Source organism: Coccinella septempunctata, chromosome 1 (genome assembly GCF_907165205.1).
Source record: "Coccinella septempunctata chromosome 1, icCocSept1.1, whole genome shotgun sequence".
Taxonomy (NCBI): domain Eukaryota; kingdom Metazoa; phylum Arthropoda; class Insecta; order Coleoptera; family Coccinellidae; genus Coccinella; species Coccinella septempunctata.
In genome coordinates, this window is record NC_058189.1 from 44,600,540 (window position 1) to 44,622,813 (window position 22,274).

General features: G+C 33.6%; 1 protein-coding gene across 1 annotated transcript in view; it reads left to right on the plus strand.

Annotated features, from left to right (window-relative positions):
- LOC123322588 (otoferlin-like) overlaps positions 1-22,274 on the plus strand; it is a 229,341-nt gene that overhangs the window by 127,163 nt on the left and 79,904 nt on the right. Inside the window, exons 9-15 of the mRNA XM_044910534.1 lie at positions 2,427-2,583; positions 2,682-2,868; positions 5,588-5,774; positions 5,838-5,942; positions 13,408-13,704; positions 17,504-17,694; positions 19,473-19,670. Coding sequence (XP_044766469.1) covers positions 2,427-2,583; positions 2,682-2,868; positions 5,588-5,774; positions 5,838-5,942; positions 13,408-13,704; positions 17,504-17,694; positions 19,473-19,670 — 1,322 coding nt within the window. The remainder of the gene's footprint in view (positions 1-2,426; positions 2,584-2,681; positions 2,869-5,587; positions 5,775-5,837; positions 5,943-13,407; positions 13,705-17,503; positions 17,695-19,472; positions 19,671-22,274) is intronic.

Sequence of the window (22,274 nt, forward strand, 5' to 3'; positions counted from 1 at the left end):
TGGGTTGTCTCCACCAACATCTGAACACAAGAAATAAAAATCATTTTTTTTATGGATATTGCTTCTGAATTATTACTTATACCTACAAATTTAGGTAAAAACTATTTTTTGAAAGAATTTTGATCAGCAAACAATGTTGAAACAATATAAATGATTACATGATTCAGGGTAACCTTTCGGAGCTTATATCAGACTCCTTCATTAGACAATAAATTAAAATATTCTGAAAAGTAAAACTACTCTTGAATTGTCAAGCATCATATTCTGAAAATTTTTCAAATGAGGATAATGATAATCATAAGCAGCAATCGAAGCGGAATGCTTTTGCACTCCTTCTCTATACGAGGATGTATTGATATCTAGTTAGCCTAAACCAGTTCCATGCATACAAAAATATTGCGTTACCATAGTTACCAACAATAACTCCTTAGAAGTGTCAGTGTGAAGTTTGAGGTAAAAATAGGAAACCAGAGTTACGCAATAAATTAACAGAAAGAAGATGTCCAACGAAATTGTGAAAATCGAAAAATTAGAGTATCGAGCCATCATCAAGTACCTGTATTTTGAAGGGTTAAGAGATAAGTAGATTTACGAGGATATACTTAATACCCTTGGTGATCAATGTCCTTCGTATGCGACCGTGAAAAATTGGACTGCAAGCTTCAAAAAAGGTAAATTTTCCATTGAAGATGATGACCGATCGGGAAGGACAGTTTCTGTGTCACTTCCCGAAAATATCGATGCAGTTCATGACATGATTTTATCAGACCGTCGAATTGTGCTGAAACGGATATCTGAAGCATTGAATATTTCATACGAACGCGTTCATCATATAGTTCACGTCAATTTGGACATGAGAAAAATTGCTGCAAAATGGATCCCAAAATGTTTGAATGTTGACCAAAAGCGTGCAAGGGTAGAAGCATCGCGTTCGATCTGTGCTCGATTTGAATACGATGTAGACTTCTTAAACCGAATTATTACTATGGATGAGACTTGGGTACATTTCTACGATCCAGAAACAAACCAACAATCGATGGAATGGCGACACTCTGGTTCTCCAAGACCTAAGAAATTTCGTGACCAAATATCTGCTGGAAAAGTTCTTGCTTCAGTTTTTTGGGATTGCCATGGAGTAATCATGATTGATTTTTTGGTTACGGGTAGAACAATAACCGGAGATTACTATTCGGTATTACAGTCTACGGGAAAAAATTAAAGAGAAAAGAAGCGGAAAGCTATCCAAAGGTGATTTTTTTTGCAGGACAACGCCCTTGCACACAAATCTCATGTTGGCGTGCAAAAAATTTCGTGATTTAGGGTTTGAATTACTAGAACACCCTTATTTTCATCCATCTGACTAACATCTCTTTCCTCAACTGAAAAAAGGTTTAAAAGGTCGCAAATTTCCTTCCAACGAGGAGGTAATAAAAGCTGTGGAGGTGTGGTTTGCAGAGCAAGAAGAAACATTTTTTTTTTAAAGGTCTAGAGACGTTGCAGGTTCGCAGTAACAAATTTATCCAATTAAGAGATGAATATGTTGAGTCATAAAATATTTCGACATTGAAATTTTGTTTGGTTCTATAGTAGGCTAAGAATATTTCAATATATCCTCGTATACCTACGTTGACGATAAGAAAATATATGATGCTGATAAAAGACGCCCACAAGGCTCATCCAACAAAGGTGTAAAGACTGTCTGTTGCCTATTAGTCCTACAAAATTTGTTTTCCTACATATCCCCAGCAGAAAATGGTCTATTGAATTTATGAAAATCTATAATTGAACTAAAAATTGAAATCACCCGATTTTCACTAGTATGTGTTATTTTACACATGTAGCATCTTTAGGAGGTGAAGTTAAACTGGTGTGTTTACCTGAACTAGAGCCGAAAACTTAAATTTAACTTTATTCATTCTTGATATAAGATTAATAAGTGAACTCTAATCAGCGAAAGATTCTATTCACGAGACGTCTGCACAAAGAAGGTACACCTATACACCGATGTTGTAGCAATCTTCAAAGTTTATTCACACTTCTCGAAAAGAAATGTAATAACTATGTTAAAATTCTGAAGATGAGGGACCTATAACTGGAGTTCCTGGAACATCCTACAATTTTTTTCAATCCATAAAATAGTATTAAAATTTGTGGACAAACTCAAATAAATACTTGACAAATGTAGAATAGTTACATGTGTATGTACATATCTAAGACATTTTTGGGGATAAAAATGAAACATCCTGCCACAATTCTGCCTTATATTATATTCAGCACGACGTAGAGGAAGACTATACGAAAATTTGAATTTTATGCATTTCCGCAATGATTTCTGCATTGGATGATTTTTATGAATATAACTTTTTTCTTGAGTCTTAGAATGGTTTTCATGACAAATGTAACAATCATAATTTCTTTCTCACCAGATCACCAGTTTTTTCACAAATGGGCCCTGCTGACTGATCCGGATGATATTACTGCTGGCCCAAAGGGATATTTGAAATGCGACATCAGCGTGATAGGAAAAGGAGATCCGGTGAAGGTTCCAGCTAAGAGTGAAAAGGATGAGGATGATATAGAAGCGTGAGTGAAATCATCAAAAGATATTATTTTTCGAAAAAAAAAGATCTATCAATTAATATGGAAAACCTGCTGAATTTTGATTCGAATTTTTTTTCCAGGAATCTGCTTCTACCTGATGGAGTTCCCATTAATAGGCAGAAAGCAAAGCTTATCATAAAAATATATAAAGCCGATGGTTTACCTAAAATGAATTCCAGTTTGATGGCGAATGTTAAGAAGGCCTTCACAGGAGAGAGTCAAGACTTAGTGAGCCCTTACGTGCAGGTGTCATTCGCTGGTTTGCAGGTGAGTTGTTTCAGTTTTAGAAATACTACCTCATGAGTTTTCAACAGTGTGAGTAGGCATTAAACTCCAACAAATCCCCATCAGCCATATAAAAATTTAATGTTTCAAAATTCTTTTTCACATTGAATTCTAAAAAATCTATTTGAACAGTACCTACTTTGAAACCTTCGGTACAACCTTTGGAAGCCTAAAAACTTCACTGAAGTCTTGTTTCGTGCCGTTGTTTTCATGAATTTAGGTTATCCCCTCTCTTTTTTACGTAAAATAGACTGAAACAATAATAAAAGTTTTGATTAATTCGATTTGTCCAACTTGATGATCTCCTCTTACACACCCTGTACATTTTAGGTCCAACCATTTTAATATACCATAATGGGAAAAATGTAAATGGTAGATTCTATACTTTTTCGAAAAACCTCCTCAGCAGAATTATTCAAAAAAGTTTCGCCGCCCGTTTTGACAATTTTTTTCATAAGAATCCCAATAGCTCATAAATCCAAACCAAAGTATGGCATACTGTTGATACAACCATCAAATCAGTTATCTAACGATGCAAAGATAAAGTGAATGGAGCATTTGAAATGAGAAAGTAGTACCTAGGTTGTTTCCGGAATAAGCGGAAGTTGCTGAGGCCTGAAAATATTTTTAGGAGAAAGTCACAGTTGAAAAATAGAAATTACCACGCGAGAGGTAATATTAGTGATATTGAATAATTTTCAGTTTTTCCTGAATTTCAGTGTAATTTTGGTATACAGGGTGACTGGTGATGTAAGGGACAACGGCTAAGTGGAGAAAGAGGACCTCAAACTGAATGAGAATTTGGGTTTCAAATGTCCCATAAGGGTATTCGTTTCGGAGATATAGGGTGATTTATGAAAAAATGCTAAACCTATAAACTCCCATATCTTCGTTAATATGGTAAAATTTTGGCTGATATTTCACAAGCTTGTTCCTATGGGTATTTTCCGTCAGCACAAGAAAAAAAATAGAAAAAATGGCCGACCCGTATTCAAACATTTCAATTTACTTGTCAGTTGAGAAATATCACACGGTATAAGAGATAAAATAAATTTAAATAGAAATTTGAGATGAACGGAAAAAACTGATGAGAGATCTGTTTTTTGTTTGAATGGCACAAATTTTCCATTGTTTCTATGATATGTTGAAATCAGAATATTTTTATATTCACATCATGAAGAATAATATTCCTGATAGAACAAACACTGAATTCGAGTCGCTGAACCTGGCTTCAAATTTTCCTTCACATCTCGAAATATACTCTTATCAATTAATCGTTTGATATCATAAAAAATTACATATGTTGGATTAAACAATGTTTTTTTTCAAGTCTAACCCCCTCAAAAACTGTTGAAAATTTGTCCTTAAAAAGTTTACATTGTTTTGATGAAGAGCAAGTTTTGTTGGAAACATACCAGGTGGATTATTGTTCCACATTTCTCAGTTTAGTAGAATGAACAGGAGTTTTGGGAATAAAAAGTAAGTCAAACTTATCTTAGGCGAGATGTGTAGGGCGTGGTGAGAACAGCTCTGTTAGGGGGCACAATAGACCTTTGAAGGCGCCGTCAGATGTAACCCCTTCCTACTTCCTAACTATCATTATCAACTATCTTTGACTCGAATTTAGTGTTTTTGTTTTATCAGGAATATTATTTTCCATGATTGGAACATATCATTAAAACCATAGAAAATTTGTGCCTTTCAAACAAAAAACTGATCTCTCATCAGTTTTTTTCGCTCTCCCTCGAATTTCTATATGAATTTATTTTATCTCATATACCGTGTGATACTTCTCACCTGGCAAGTAAATTGAAATTTTTGAATAAGGGCCTGCAATTCTTTCTAATTTTTTTTTGTTTTGCTGACGTTGAATGCCTATAAGAACAAGCTTGTGAAATATCAGCCAAAATTTTACCATTTTAACGAAGTTATGGGAGTTTATAAATTTAGCATATTTTCATAAATCACCCTATATCTCCGAAACGAATTCCCTTATGGGACATTTGAAACCCAAATTCTCATTCAGTTTGAGGTCCTCTATCACCACTAAGCCTTTGTCCCTTAGGTCACCAGTCACCCTGTATATCACTATGAAAATTTTTTGCAATATATAAAGAATTGAATCGCCGATGTGAAAACAAGTTTTATAGAAGATCAACTTTTCTTCTCATAAAATACCAACTAAAGTAGAAAAAAGAAACGGGGTGACATCAAGACGTCCTTTAACTTAAATTTGAAAAAAATCAAGGCAAAATTGAGAGCGTAAATTAAGAACTAGTAAATGGCTGAATTCTGGATTCACATCAGATCCAGCCAAAGCAATATAGAAGTATTAGGATCCCCTTTTGAAAGGGATCAAATTTTTGGTCCAAGATCATCGAGTGGTTCTTGCTTTCTATAGTTTCAAAACAGCTGTATTATTTTCATCATCTCTAGATTTTGAGCACGTGTGTATTATTGGGCTAATTAATTATAATCAATTATATTATCAACGGCCGGTTTCATAATCAAACCTAAAGTCGCTTTAATTTTAAAGCTTCCTTCAACCCTACTAAAAATGACACTAAAGGAAGCTTTAAGCTTAAAGTGACTTTAAATTTGATTATGAAACTGGGCGTAACTAATTCATTATATTTTTATTTTCACTTGAAACATTCAGTAAATATACGAATAGCCTTCACGAGATCAAAATTTGTTGCAGGGTAAAACCAGCGTGAAAAAACATTCTTACGCACCGGTATGGAATGAACAAATTGTGTTCACGGAGATGTTTCCACCCCTGTGTCAGAGGATCAAAATCCAACTTCGAGACGACGACCCCATCAAGCCCCAGGTGATAGGGACCCACTTCATCGACCTGAAAACGATTTCGAACGACGGAGAAAAGGGTGAGGACAAGGTACTGTTTGTGTTCACCTGATTATTGGACTGTTCACGTTTTCTGTTTACAGGATTCCTCCCCACATTCGGGCCATCCTTCGTCCACTTGTACGGATCAACCAGGGATTACAGTCTTATCGACAGGCATTCGAACCTGAACACTGGCTTCGGAGAAGGTGAGTTGAGAAATGAGAAATGAAAAAGAAGGGGTCAGGGGAAGTTTTGTTTACATGCTCTTATTGGCTGGAATACTGTCGCTGGCGACACTACGAAGCTCTGGCTTAACACTCAATGGTACTAGTAAAATAACTTATTTTGGTTGTCTTCTACCATGAACTATAATATGGAACGTCCAATAATATTCATCTTGTGTGCCAGTGTGCCTAGCGTTAATCTTTTCATTCGGCGGATGTGGTTTCCCATTGAATATTAAATTGATGTGGCCGATATATCATTATCGTTAGTTGAACTATAACAATTATAAAAAAATACTAACTCTTTTAAATTTACATTTAAATAGATTTCAACATAAGGGGTGATTTCTACTGAAACTTCGAACAAAATTTGAAACGAGTTTTATAGTATAGACTGTGATATTGCGAAGAACGAGGGATCATTTTAAGCATTTACCCTCAATGCATTAAAATCAATTACATCCTTCAACTATTCAGTTTCTTGAAAAAAAAATACTGTCGACATCTATTCGGTATTGTTTATTGTTTATTGAGAGAAATGGGATACAAACAGGTTACATTCAAAAAGCATCCACATAAAAACTAAATCATTTGAAATAATACTACAAATATGAACAACTATTTCAGGGATCACCTACCTACTATTAAAAAAGAATTCATCATAAACAAAAAATTTTTTACTTGAAGGAAGATAAGGACAAAACAAAAATATCCATGTTGATAACGTATTTATTCATTGAAGTATTCACCCATTATGGCCACAGGGGAGGCCCTACCTATGTTTGTCTTGAAACCTCTCTCATGCAGAAGCTGCCTATATCTTGTATGTATTTTGATAATTTCCGACATGATTTTTCTTTTTAAGGTCGTTTTGAACTACTACGACTCGCCGGAGATAGTACCATTGCTGCATTATCATTTGTACCACAAATACATACGAGATTGCCTATCTATATCTTGTATGTATTTGTAGTACAAATGATAATGCACAAATGATACTATCTCCGGCGAGTCATAGTCATAGACATATTAATTATTAATTAATTATTATAGGGGTAATAAGTCTATGGTCATAGTAGTTCATAACGAAAAATCAAGTCGGAAATTTCCTGAAACACGTCGAATGATTTTGTTTGGGGGACATCTTTTGACGTATATTTGAGGCTTGAACCCCCTAAGAGGGGGCGCCTCAGCCCCTCAAAATTGAATAGAGGAGAGGGGTTGACTGATACCATTGAGTATTAAACCCATGTTTAATGTGGGTTTAATACTCAATGCTGATACTTCATTAGACCTTGGAAGCCTCTTTACAACGTTGTGTGAAAAACTTAACCTTTTTCGTCAAAAATTTTTCAGCTCAAATGAGCCACCTCGAATATTTTGGTTATTTTTACAATGTACAGGGTGGGCAAAATTGGTGATACCTTAACTACAACTTTTTAACCCAACGAGATGAAGAAAAATGAATGTACCAATCATGTCGTCTTTTTTCGAGAAACTAATAATGCCATCAACTGCATTCCTCTATCTTCTTTCGTTTTTGAGTTATAGGCCAAAATTTAAATTTGGGTGATTTCAACTTTGGTCACTATCTCCGTTTCTGTTTGTGCTAGGATGCTGAAATGAAGACACAATACAGACACTTTTTTGATAGCAATCCAGTGGCGTACTATGATTTTTTCCTACAGGTTTATTTGCTGAGCTATAAAATAAAGTTGTGTTTTTTCTCATGAAAACAGTAGTTTAAAATGACTTAGAAAGTATCCCCATTTTTTTACCGTTTCAGAAATATATTATACATCACCCTCAATCTTTCTAAATCATTTCAAACTACTGTTTTCGTAAGAATAAATATATCTTTATGTTATAGCTCAGCAAATATACCAGTTGGAAAAAATCAAAATACGCCACTGGATTAATATCAAAAAAGTGTCTTTATAATGTTTTCATTTCAACATCCTAGCTTAAATAGAAACGGAGATAATGACCAAGGTTGAAATTTTAATTTTGACATATAACTCTAAAACAAAATAAGATAGAGTAATGCAGTTGATGGCATTATTAGTTTCTCGAAAAAAGACGACCGTGATGTGCCATTCATTTTCCTCTATCTCGTTGGGTTGAAAAAGTTGTTATTCAGGTATCACCAATTTTGCCCACTCTGAACAAGCCCATTTTTATTAAGCCTTTTCATTAACTTAACAAAACTTAAAAAAATCATAATCTTAAAAAAATTTAAAATTGAATCTGCGTTTTTAAATCAAATGTTCAAATTGTCCACCATTTTCGTCTGAGATGGAAGAGCCTGTATTAAATTTGAATTGAGAATTGATTGAGCATTCAGAAAAAAATTTTGTCACTTTCGGGAAAACCGGGAGTTGAAATGAAAAAATTATTGGTCAGACAATATCCCTATTAAACTTCGAAAATCGGTAAAATCTGCAAACATTTCGGAGATATCAAAATTTCTATCCCCTACAAAGACCTCGACATCGCACCCCTTCATTGGAATATTCTTCGAATATCCCTTTCGACAAAAGTGTGGAAACATATCAATGACCATATGCTAACATTGAAAAATGTTACTCGAATTGATATCGACAGGTTTATTGATTAAATGCAAATTATGTTATAGTTTTTCTCAACTCATGGAAGAAAACGGGGGGTGGAAAGTTAAAAATTGATCTCTTGACACATTATTCGAATAGCCGAAGTTCCCGTTTTCGACATTCCCTAATGGCCCTTTACGCTGTTCTGTTTTATACTCCTATTTGTTCCATTGCATTGAAACGCAATTTCACTCCGGAATGTCACATAAGCGATTCAGCATTCTATTTCACTACGCTTGCAGCCAGAATTTCAATGTGTACTAGAGTTGCACCATTACCAGAAAATAGAGTTATGTAAGGGAAAATTTCAAATTAGGTAGGTATATCATTACGTTTGTAGGAGCTCCCAATAAACCAAATGATTTCTAATATAATTTTATTTCTGCCATTCACAAAAAATCGAATTCAGTGCACTTTTGAAAATTACATCTGATGTATACAGGGTGAGTCTTTGACTTGTACGAATATTTCAACAGTAGATTCTTGTCAAAAGAGTCAAATAAACACTTTTTTCCTTCACCATTTTTTTCGAATCAACTCGGTTTAAAAGATTCAGGCTGTTGAAAAACCATAAAGAAATGTTATTTTCAGCTCCATCTCGCAAACAGTTCTATCGAATGAAATAAATTTTCGAATATAGTTTATTTTATGAATCATTTTCAAACACAAGATATCTCACACGTCTCCCAGTTAACTCATTATGACCATTACGTACCATAAAAATACCAAAAATTCAAAGAACCAAATTCTTGAAACTACGTTGGACGCTATCTGATGAATATTTGAACGTTTTGTAAAATAAAAGTATTCTTCCTATTATCCTATTTTCTCGTATAATGCGCCGTTTTCGAGTAATTTGATATTCAAAAATTTAAAAAAAATCTTTGAAATTCGAAAAATTGGGTACTTTGGCTGAATACAATTCTGTTTAAAAGATCCACAGATGTGTAGTGTCACAGATTTATCTAGTTATTCTGAAGGTAATTTTGTTTTTCCAGAGGTGGCACAACACATTATGAAAATTCAAAATGGCTATATCTTTTTATCAAGGCCTAATCGGAAAAAATGGTATAGGTGGTATTCCTTCACAATTGGAAATTTGTTGTTTGTTTGGGGGAACGAGAGGGTTATGATTTTGACAAATGTACCTATTTAATTTTCCAATTTTGAGTAGAAATGGTTTTGAACAATTTTGAGTTTTTCCCCCTTAAGAGCTCGTGGTCAAATTCAGTTCTTTCACACTTCTATCGGCCTATAATTGAAAACAACTGAAGAGTCACATTTTTGTGAGGATTTTGTTGAGAATCGAACGAATTTCATTTCGATTATCATAGAGGAAATGTTCCCTTCGGTGAAAAATGTCGACGCACCCTCATCCCATATAAAAGCCTCACTTTGGGAGTTTCTCCTCGATAATTCAACATTCCCTTGGTAGGTTCCTTCATTTTTTATATGAATATATATATAATACCTCAAATAGGTAGGTATATTTCATTCAGATTACTTTACTTTTTATATTTTACACCAGGTGTCAATTTTTGTAACTAGAGTTAGTACGTTTTTTACTTCGAGAGACGGTGTTTAGGAGAAGTTTCACGAACTCATGAAGCTCAGTGCCTCTAGACCTTATATTGCGAATCCTCTGGTCGAAACCAGTGTGTAGGTATTACATTTACCAAATTTTCTGACCCACTTCGAAGATAGATCTGTTTTTAGTTTTGTTCCTAAGAACGATAGGATTATAGAATAGATAACTGACCGTTTTCCATTTTCGAACATGATCTCAAGTGATTGGCATGCACTGATGAAGAATCCATGGCCGACAACAATTGTGTACGTCGTACCTAGATTTTTATTTCGAAGTTATAGAGGCCGAATTTTCTCAGATATGTTTCAATAAAATAGACCGATATTTTTCGACGTTTTCTTTCACCTTCTCAATTCTGGTTTTAAGGGTTTAAACATGAAAATTCTGAAGACGCAAATGAATGGATTTCAATGTGAAACTGGCAGATTTTTCAAGTAAATCAAGTCTGTTATATAAATTTTACCTTTACCTCATTACGGCTTTCGGCGAAGTCAGATATATTGACTCTAATTCGGTCATTGTGTAAATTGATCATCCTGTTCCAGTGAACACACATTGAGCTCAATCCCTCTTTGATGAGATGAGTTGGTTATTCAACCGTTAAATGACATAAATGCCATAAATTTCATTCCGTTGAATAAAGATTCAACCTAAGTTATACCACTGTTCCATGTAATTTAATTCAGAGCTATACCGAGGAATGAAAAAAAGAGGAAGGAAAAAGTGTCCCAAAGTCTCGTTAGTACCGATTTTTTTCTCAAAATACTCGCGTTTACTGAGAACATTATGGAAGTAATTCGATTTTTCAGAACTGTGAAATAAAAATCCTATCCAATTGAAAAAACGAAGCTTCTATATTTAAGATAACTCATTATTGTCGAATATGAAATAAAGAAAAGTCAAACAATCTTCTACAAAACGATATAATTTTGGAATTTTTCATATACCTCATTTGAAGTAGGAAGCTCCCCTTTAGGTATATAATATAATTTGAAAGACAGGAGAAAGTACAAGCTTTATTCCGAAAACCGTAATCTGTCATAATAGCCCACTGTGACCTAAAAGCAAACTAAAAGCTACAAAACTATATCATAAAAAAATAGTAACAAATTGAAAATTGAAATGCAAATAAATAGTTTCTTATTGATATACGATTTCAGAGCTCTTATGTGCATTTTTTAGTTTTGTAATTACTGACAGAAGCCCAAATAATATCAATTCGATCAAACGGTTCCGCTTACATTTACTGCGGAGAGTTTGTACAGCATTTACATTGATATTTCAGGTTGATGAGTCTAGCAATGGTCACAAATATTATATTGGTTGTCTTGAAAACGTTATAGAATTAAGGTTTATGCGCATCCCCATGAGAAAAGCTATAATTATTCGGTAAAATCTTGATGAATTAAAAAGTGACTTGAAAGTTACACACGCCCAAAGAGGGTTAAAGTGGTTATCAGGTAAGAGGGATCTACACCGTTATTAGTGGTCAGTTCAAAAAGAGAAAATGAATATCTTATGTCAGAAACCACTAATTTATATGGGGATTTCATTAAATTCAATTCAATCAGTTCGTCAACTTGGAGTCAGAAATTTTTCATTGAAGAACAAATATTCATTCATGTTATTAACTCACCGAGGTGCAATTATCTCTTATATGAATTTCCACATGAAGAAATTTCTCGTAAAGTCTCAGCTAAATCGTATCCTAGTGAAATTGAAAAAAGAGTATGGAAACTATTGTAATCCGTATAACTTTTACTTATCGTTCAAGTGTTCCGGCAACACCCCACATTCTGGTAGTCTTTCCCCCTTTAAGCTTTATACGGATGGCGAGAAAGTCCCGTGGTATAAACTCCTCTTAAGGAGTTCAGATTAATTTCTTGCAAAACCGCAAACGATAGGACTATTTTTACTTGTAGTTCTTCCATGCAGTTTCTTTATTTCTGAACAGATAATTAAAATACAAAAGGGATATCAGTCTACTTGTGAACATTGTCTGTTTCAAGAGCTAAATATTCAAGTTCACTTTAATTATCAGAAGAGGATGCTAACTAATTTAAAACAGGAAATTTATATCTCTTTAGCGTTCATGAAGACAAAAATAAGGGAAAAAGGTCTTTAAACCTCAGTTGAACAGCTCATAATCTCTTACTCAGTTCGACATGTTTCGATGAACACCATCATCAGATTGTGTAAACTGTAAAGGGTAAAAGTGAAAACACAAAATCAAGAACAGAAGGTTCGAATGAAGGAAATGAAATGGTATAAAACCATTATTACTTTTGAATACATAAAAATAATAATGGTTTTAACTTTTCAATACATAAAAGTAATAATGGTTTTATACCTTTTTATTTTCACGAACATTAAATTTTTAATGTTCGTGAAAACACAAAATCAAGAACAGAAGGTTCGAATGCAGGAAATGAAAAGGTATAAAACCATTATTACTGTTGAATAAAAGTAATAATGGTATTATTCCTTTTCATTTTCACGAACATTAAAAATTTAATGTTCGTGAAAAAGGTATCAAAACTTGATACCAATCTGAAGGAATAAAAAAAATTGTTTGTGGTTCTTTATCGAGGAAAAAGTAAAAACCCGCACACAATTTTTCTATACCTTTTCCATGAACCTTAAAAATGAAAAAAAAATTAAATAATAATGATTTTATACCTTTCCATTACCTTAATTCGAATAAATTTTCTCTTCCTCCTTTTAAATTGACTTCAAATTCGATTTATTATTTGTTGTTTGTTCGGCCGATGTGTGTGCTCACGTTATTGAGCGTTCACAATATGTATAAAGCAACCTACTGTTCTTGATTTTGTATTTACACATTTACCATTTACAGTTTTCACATTCTGATTTGATGATGGTGTTAACCGAAACATGTCGATGTGAATAAATGATTATGAGCCGTTCAACTGAATTTTAAAGACCTTTTGTTTTTTGAAAGATACGACATGAGCTGAGTACTGAAGCAGATTTACAATAGAAACTGCTATCTTACACCCAAAACACCAATAAAACACGAAAAGTGCAGTGCTCCACTAGTTTTACAAATGGAAAAGGCTATTATACTCAACTGTGATTTAATTCTGGCATCCGAGAAAATTAAAAAAAACCACGGGTAAATCAAGTGACATTTGAGTCCATCTCTTCTTGATATTCGTGTCTGATAAGAATTTCTTGCAAATAGCCCTATCTAATTTTTTCCGTATGATTCAAATATATTTTGTTACAGGTGTTTCCTATCGGGCAAGGTTACTCTTAGCAATTCGGACAGAAATATCAGACTCTATAATGGATCTGGCGCCTTCGGCAGTAGAAGTTGAGTTTACACCACCTGTCAACGAGGAATCATATGCGAAGAATGATGAATACTTTCTTTTCACAACCTTAATGAGTGCATCCATGATTGATAAGAAATTTGGAGACAAGCCAGTGTATTTGGAACTGAGCATGGGAAATGCTGGAAACGCTATAGATGGTCAAAATACATCTGTTAAAGAACATTACGATTCGGATAGTGATGAATTAGGTAAGTCGCATTTTGAATTAACCTAAGAACTGCATAAAAAATATCTTCATTTCAGGAATCAAAATGATCGAAATCAATAAATATAATCAGAATATTTATAAACAAATTTCATGAAGTAAGTGAAACAATAGTCAGAATTGAATAAGATTCGTCAACAATAAGTGTGATACAGCACGTTTCTATTTTTCCAATGTGAGTTACGCTTAATTGTTGAAAAAATTTCTTTCATGAATGCTATAAAATTATATACTCTCTAATATTCTCAAATATTGCCGATTTAATCTGTATTATACATGAAAATTTATATGGATGCAAAATATGCAGTTGTACCGAAATAACTACAAGTTGTAGTAAAGAAATAAAAAATCCTTTCGCACTCACACAAGTGAAATAGTTATTTATGTAGCCAGAACGAAAAACTCTTTTTTAGTCTAGCCTGCAAATTGATAGCCGAGACTCAGCCAAAGCTAGCAAGCAGGCGAGACAATATAGACAGTTTTTTAATTATTTGTATATTGAATTTTTTCATTGAACTCACATACCTTTATGAAAGTAAGCAGTTACCTGTTTGAGGGCTTCATGTAGGTCGGCGTAATTGAATATTCCCTCAGCTCTGGTGTAATGTTACTGATATCCATTTATTCAGCTTTGTTAAAGACGGCTGTGTCATATCGCCATCACTATTAATTCTTGATTATAATGAACACTAACATTCAAACAACGTATACCTCATTCGCTCGTAAAATCTAGCCGATTTCGTAAAGGCAGTTATTGTCACGGATACTTGTTATTATCAAATTAGGTATTCACAAAATTGATTCAATCGCTCCTTTATCTATTATTGGTATCTTAAGCCCGTTTGCAACAGACGAGAATTCTCTAGAAAATTTACTCGAGATATCATGCAATTTCATACAATTATGTACCGTTACATACGCACTTTCGGTAGAGTTCTCTGTTGAGTTGCGTACTAAATAATTTCTGCCGTTTTCTTGCGAGAATTTTGTACAGAATTCTCCAGAGAATTCTCGGCTGTTGCAAACGGGCTTTAGTGATGAATAGCCCGACGAGAAGAGTTTGCGGACGGAGAGTCTATACGGACGAAAAGTACTCACCTCAAAAATGATCGACTTTTCGTTTAGGTCGACGATAAATTTATATATTTTATATGGCTGCTAGAGCGACGCCAGAAAGGTGATTGCCTAGGGCACTCAGAACATTTAATCCGCCCCTATATTTATGTGTAGTTAGGTCAAGGTCTTGGATTTTCGGAAATATGTTGAAGAAAAATCAAGGACATTGCTGAACAAATATGCTACCACATATGAGAAGTTTGATTGCCCTAAATAAATATACGAGTTTGAAATCTTTGTACGAGTCAAAGATTCACCCTGTATTGTAAGAAATCGAATAGAAAAACATGCTGAGACAACATATCATACGTCAGTAACGTCAGCCGAGATTTTCAAGCTGTGATACTTAATATATTATTTCCGTGGTCGGATATACCAGCCGCTCGATTATTCTTATTGATTACGTAAATAAATGATTAAATTGGAAATTTTCGAGTTTCATTTCTAACAAAATACAGCTTGTTTAAGCTGTTTATTGTTAACAGAAGAACCGTCAGTTTCAGTTCGAGTCGAGCTGAACACTATACTATACTATATATACTATGAGAATATTTTATGGATCCTCTTCGTAAATTCTTACTAAACCCTGTTCTTCCATCTTATCTTTCCACTTCGTTACGTTTATGATAGTTCTCGTTTTTTTTTTAAATGAATCAAGCCTGTTTTCCAATTGAAAAGCCTTATCTATCTATTATCTATTAAACTCATTACCATCAACTACTTGAGAGGAAGATAAATTAGCCTTGAGTATGTTGATCACACTCTCTCCATGAGAGTGTTTTTCAAGCTGCTAAATTAGTACAAGGGTTTACAGGATAATAAACAGAGGCTTTGAAATGGTTAAAGAAATGTAAGAGTAAAGTGCATCCAATCAAATTATTCAAAGTTTTCTTCTTATTCTTTAACTTGAGAACTTTTTTCAGGGAGTGATCCGTACACCTTTTATGAGTCGCTTCTGTTGAAAATTTAACACTCACTCCATTACTGTGCCTGTGAATATGGAATGAGATTATGCCAAGTATTTCGGGAGGTAACTCCGAATTCATAATATAATTGTGAACTTGATTATTTTAGTAAACATTCACTTGAAACAATCTGAATGATTGAGCTTTCATGCCAGTTTTAATTAGGAACATTGTGAGAAGTAAACGAAATCCATTGCTCACTCAGGCGCAGATTGTTAATTAAATTCAGTATTCGTAACTTTGCGAGATGAAGCAATTATCAAAATATTAAGATTCATTTCACTTTATTCTGCCGCCTTGTGAATATGAAATAAATAGAGAGTGAGTAAAAAGTAAGACACAAAATTCTTTCGTGAGTATTTAATATATGTTCTTATAATATAATAATATATACATATACAGGGTGGTCCGGATCGTAACCAAGGAATTTTAACCACGTATTCTACATCAAAAATAAGCCCTAGTTTGTCATATAAACATATGTCGAAAAATGTTTCCTCTCCGAGATACGGGGTGTTAAAATTATAGAAAAAAAATGTTTTTTATTAATAACTTTCACACTTCACAATATTTTTATGAAATTTGAGACATAGGTTTTGAGCGTCAAAGAGCACTTTTTGCATAATATCATTTCTTTTCTATTCTACCAGTGGCGTCCGTACTGCAGCGAGACTGAATATTTTCAGATAAAAAATGATACGCCATTAGTTTTTCCGACCATAAAAATAACTATTTAAATCCTTATTCAATTTGGAGCAAATTCGGTCTCTTGACTTTTTGCTATACGAGGCACCGTTTCCGGTTAAAAAAATAAAACACATTCTCATGCATGAAGAAATCGCCAAAATTTGATATAGCAAAAATAGTCTTATTATTATTATGTACCTACCATATCAAATTTTGGCGATTTCTTCATGCATGAGAATGTGTTTTATTTTTTTAACCGGAAACGGTGCCTCGTATAGCAAAAAGTCAAGAGACCGAATTTGCTCCAAATTGAATAAGGATTTAAATAGTAATTTTTATTGTCGGAAAAACAAATGGCGTATCATTTTTTATTTGCAAAAAGTGCTCTTTGTCGCTCAAAACCTATGTCTCAAATTTCATGAAAATATTTCAAGCAGTGTGAAAGTTATTAATAAAAAACATTTTTTTTTCTATAATTTTAACACCCCGTATCTCGGAGAGGAAACATTTCTCGACATATGTTTATATGACAAACTAGGACTTATTTTTGATGTAGAATACGTGGTTAAAATATCTTGGTTTCGATCTGGACCACCCTGTATAATTGTATTTCTTTCTACAAAATATTAAATACCTACTTAACGAAAAATTTTGACCTTACTACTTACTCACTCTACTGAAAATATTGGTTGGATATACATGAAAAGACAGGTTCACAAATAGACGAGAAAACGTTTGAGGTGAAAATTTTTGTCAAAAACTGGGGAGGGTTACTCATACACCTTGAACTCAATCACTGCTCACTGCAGCTCCTACACCACCTCCAAGCTGAGGAATATTGATATCATCAGAACAGTTGGCTTTCGCTTCAATATTAGTTTTTTTTTTCTTTATTTGAATACATACCTGCGAATCCATATAATTGAATATTCTTCTATTTGAATTATCGCAGATAATTTATTGGAAAACAACGTACATGCCGAATATGTATGAATTAGTTTTTATTTTTTGCAGAATCTGTTACTGCAGACTGTGGATCGTGGCTCAGTACTACTCCACCATCGAAGCCAATGACTCACGATAAAGTATATTATTTTCTGCCTTATTGGGATAACAAACCCTGCATGCATATCAGATCCGTGTGGCCAGATTTGAGAAGAAGGATGTATAACTCGAATATCATAGCGAAAATTATAGATAAGCTAGTGAGTATTATAGTAAATCCCTTATAGCAGTACGATATTATTTATGCTTGCACATTATGAACCAGTTTTTTCAATGCTTTGTCAGTTTGCGTCCGTCCATTCATAGCCAACGAAAATGAAACGGGCCCAATTTTTCAAATTTCACACATTTTTGAACATCAAATTACTCGAAAACGGCGCATTCTACGAGAAAATATGAGGAGTACTTTTATTTTACTAAACGTCCGAATATTCATTAGAGTCCAACTTATTAGTTTCAACAGTTGGCTTCTATGAATTTTTGGTATTTTTTATGGTACGTAATGGTCAAAATGAGAGAACTGGAAGAGGTTGTTGATGAGTGGTGTTCGAAAAAAATACATCAAGTGAATGAAAAACTATATTCCGAAATTCATTTCAGTAGATAAAACAGTTTGTGAGATGGAATTACGATTAAAATTTTTTTTGGGGTTTTCAACACCTGTATATTTTAAATCGAGCCGATTGGAAAAGAACGTTAGAGTAAAAACGTGTTTCTTTTGACCTCAAGATGTTACTGTTAAAATATTTGTACAAGTTAAAGACTCATCCTGTATATGCAGGGTTATAACTACATATTTAGAGGCGGACTATAGAAATATCGAAAACCGTTAAAAATATAATACATGATCACTGAATTACAAAAAAAGTAGTACACCAGTATAATCGCTATATAGGATTATGACTACAAACCGAATTTCGTGTAGAAAACAAATGAGTTATAAAGAAAGAAAGATGATCTTGATTTTCAGTTTTTTCGAGATATCTCAGGAACCATTAGAAATATTTTGGAATTGTTTACACCAATACACTCATCCTTAAATATAACGCAACTTTTTTTTAATTTAAACCACCCTGTATTTCTGAAGTTTTTGATATCCCTCTGAATAGTTTTAACCATGTATACAGGGTGTTCCAAATTAACTCGGTGCCATTCCCAACTCCTTTATTATTGATGCTACGAATTCTGTTTAATAGGCAAACTAGTAGCATTTTTAATGGACTTCCCGATGCCGAAAACAAAAAACCAATCGACAGTCTTGTTTTCAAAATATTTCATTCATTCAACTCGTAAAAATATTTTAACAGTAGATTCCTGAATTAAAAAAAAACACTTTTTTCCTTTACCATTTTTTCCGAATCTGCTCGATTTAAAGGCAATTAAAAAGCCAAAAAAAAAGGTATTTTTAGTTCTATCTCACACACGGTTTTATCGAATGAAATAACTTTGGGAATATGGCTTTTTATTTATTTGATTAATCTTTTTCGTACACAAGATATCATCCACATCACACCATGAAAATACTAAAAATTCAAAGAAACCAAATTCTTGAAACTAAGTTGGGTGCTATGTAAATCATACTTGAACCTTTTGTAAAATAAAAGTATTCTTCATATTTTGTCTGTGAAATTTGAAAAATATGGTATTTTGCCCGAATACAACGCTGTTGGAAAGATCCACAGATGTGTAGTGTCACAGATTCAGCTATACCAGTTATTCTGAAGGTCATTTTGTTTTTCCAAGGATGGCACAGCTCATTATGTAAACTTAAAATGACTTTATCTTTTTATCAGGGCCGAAACGGAAAAAATGGTATACGCAAAAAGTGTGTCTATTGACCTCAAGAATTTACTGTTAAAATATTTGTACGACTCAAAGACTCACCCTCTATATATACTACTCAATGTCAAACCTATACTTTTCTGAATATCTATTCATAGTGAGCTTGAAATGAAAACTTATTCTTTACAATTTGTAGGAAGACGGATTGCAAGACGTCAGTTCGCTTCATGAAATAGATAGTCCACTGACAGAGTCTAGATTGAAACAAGTATTAGAAGAGCTCCACCAGGCGTGCGGAAAGTACGTGAGCATTACTCAAACTAGTCTCGCAGGACCTGGTACAGGCAAGACAAAATTGGACAAGGAGCATGTGAAGCTTTGTTTGAGAGAAATAGTAAGTAGGAGTAGGAGCACTTTATTTCGTTGTTTCTAATGATTATCTCCGGTTTTCACTAAATTTCAGTAGAAGATAGTCAGAAAAAACCAAACAAATATCGCTTTAAAATTCGCTTCTGTTAAAGAGTAAAAAAGTAAGAAGACCTTAAGGTTGGTCTTCAAGGCTGAAATGTAAGTTCAACTGCTTGGTCCATCTCGTAGAGATGACTATCACATCACTTTTGCGTCTACAGGGTGGTGACAAAAATTCGATGCTCACCACTACTCCCTTCCAAACTATACCAGATTTTATTGACAAAAAAGTTGTAGGTCCTTCAACATGACGTCCTACGAATCTCAACATCTTCTCTTGTTCTTGATTTTTAATGAAATATCGGAAATATATGATATTCTGACATTATTTGTGTCATCTTTCTTTTCTGGACTATTTCCATGAAGTTTTGAAATCTTTCAATGTTATCGTCATTTAATGAAATCGGCCTGCTAGATTTCAATATCTCACTTTGGACTCTTATTCTTCATGGCAACCATATTGAATTTTCCCATTGAGAAATTTTCTGCACTAATACTGAGAAGGACATAATAGTTATTTGTTCAACCAGTTGGGGAAATCATTATTTTTCGTAATGAGAGCGCAAAAGTATGCGAAATACGAAAAATACTGTTTGCTAACCTGTTTCCAACAATATTTTTTCTAACTTTCAGTAGGCTGTTAATTCAAATTGAAAGTCTATACAAAGCTTCCCTCCGAGATTCCTTTAAAATCGTCTAGTGACGAAAATTATTCAATTTTTCACTCTGTTGCTATGGAAGCAGTATCGTTTCATCATCAGTTGCGAAATATTTTACTTTTCGTAACCGGTTACGTTAATAAGCATTTTCAAGGGTAACTTACAGGACAAGGCTTCAAATGTAGAACTTACATAGATTCTGCTGTGGTTTCTAACAATTCAAAACTAGCATGGAATGAATAGGGTAAAAAACAAAATGACCAATAATGTATAATAATGTACTCACTGAAACTTGCAGATTTGATTTAGTTTGATATTCTTAAAAGAAATGATTAATAATAATGAATGTGAATGTCAACATTGTCAAAACGTTTAAAGTCAACTTGATTCGGATTCAATCGGCTATTCGCGAATCCAATTACCGTTGAGGGCGCTGCGAAATGAAAACAAACTTTGACGTTTGTCAGTACTCTTTTCAAGATTTGTACGGCCTAACAGAGTTTTTCTAGTAAATCAAGATATTTATCGGAATTATCGGAAGTGAATTGATTGATTTAGTTTCGTAAAGACGATCAACATTCTTTGGAAATACCTACTTCATTTGAAATGAATGAATTGTGGAATAAAATCGAGCGATGATATTGGTGATCCACTGTAGCTAGACACAAAATCCTATTATTTCACAGATTCTTTCTTGAATTAAACCTAGCTAATAATGTTGAGGTAGCATATACTGAGTTTGTGAAGTTTCTATTTAAAGTATTTCAATTCCATGTTATGATATAGAGGTATTCCTCATACTGAAATCTCAAGAGACATAAATATGATTCGGCTCATGGAACAAGTTCTACAGATGAGAAAAAGCATTCATTCGGAAGTATGAAAATTATGAAATTGTATTTCTAAATCGTCAATTCAATTTAGCAGAAAACTCTCGCAAAGAAAAATCGTTTAAACTAACTCCTACCAGTTGAAAGCACTGGTATAAATACCTTTTCCAATATTTTTTCGGCATCAATATTTCTATTCAGAAACCCAGGCAATAATTCCAATATAACTTCTCCAAATAATAATTATAATACTTTGTTGGACAACGTGAGATAAGAAAAAACATGAGGAACAAAACTTGTTTTGACTTTGCAGTACTGACAAAGTAGTTTCGTAATTCAGTCGGCAGAGGGCGTCTACATTTTTGGATTCGCCAATCTCCGATTAATATGTCAAAACCGCCATGTTTTTGCATTGATCACAGAATTCGAAGTTTCACCTCCCTGGTCCAACACCTCCATATATTTGATGATTGTGGTATCCATATATGCTCAGAGAGTGACAACGCTTGGGTCTTTTATTCGTGTTTTGACAAGGGCTCCAACGAAGTGCTCGAATTACTAAGCATTAAGCACTTGGTGCTCGGGAGCACAAAAAACTTCGAGTGGTTTCACAAGCACTAAAGACAATGCTTTGGCACAGCTTTGATTTAGTTATGGACTTACCTCGAATAATAACGGCCACATCAATTCAATATCAGAACATTACCCTTTTCATTTATCATTTTAATAATGATCTTCTATTTCAAGAGAATTTTCATTCAAAATGAGAAATAAATTTCTTATGAGTATTGTTTCTTCCTCCAGATTAATAGCAGAAAAACTTTCTGATTGTACTGTCGACTTGCCGATAAATTGTACAACGCTAATAACGCCTCCGGCTGGATTCCATTCAAGTACCCTACGGCAGATTGAAATCCATCCCATTCTAATTGTTCAAGACGTACAATTGCCCTCAAATGAAAACTGTCGGAGAAAAACATTCTCGATTGTTATTTTCCCTTCAACTCGATTATATCCAGAGCAAACCCATCCTCAATATTG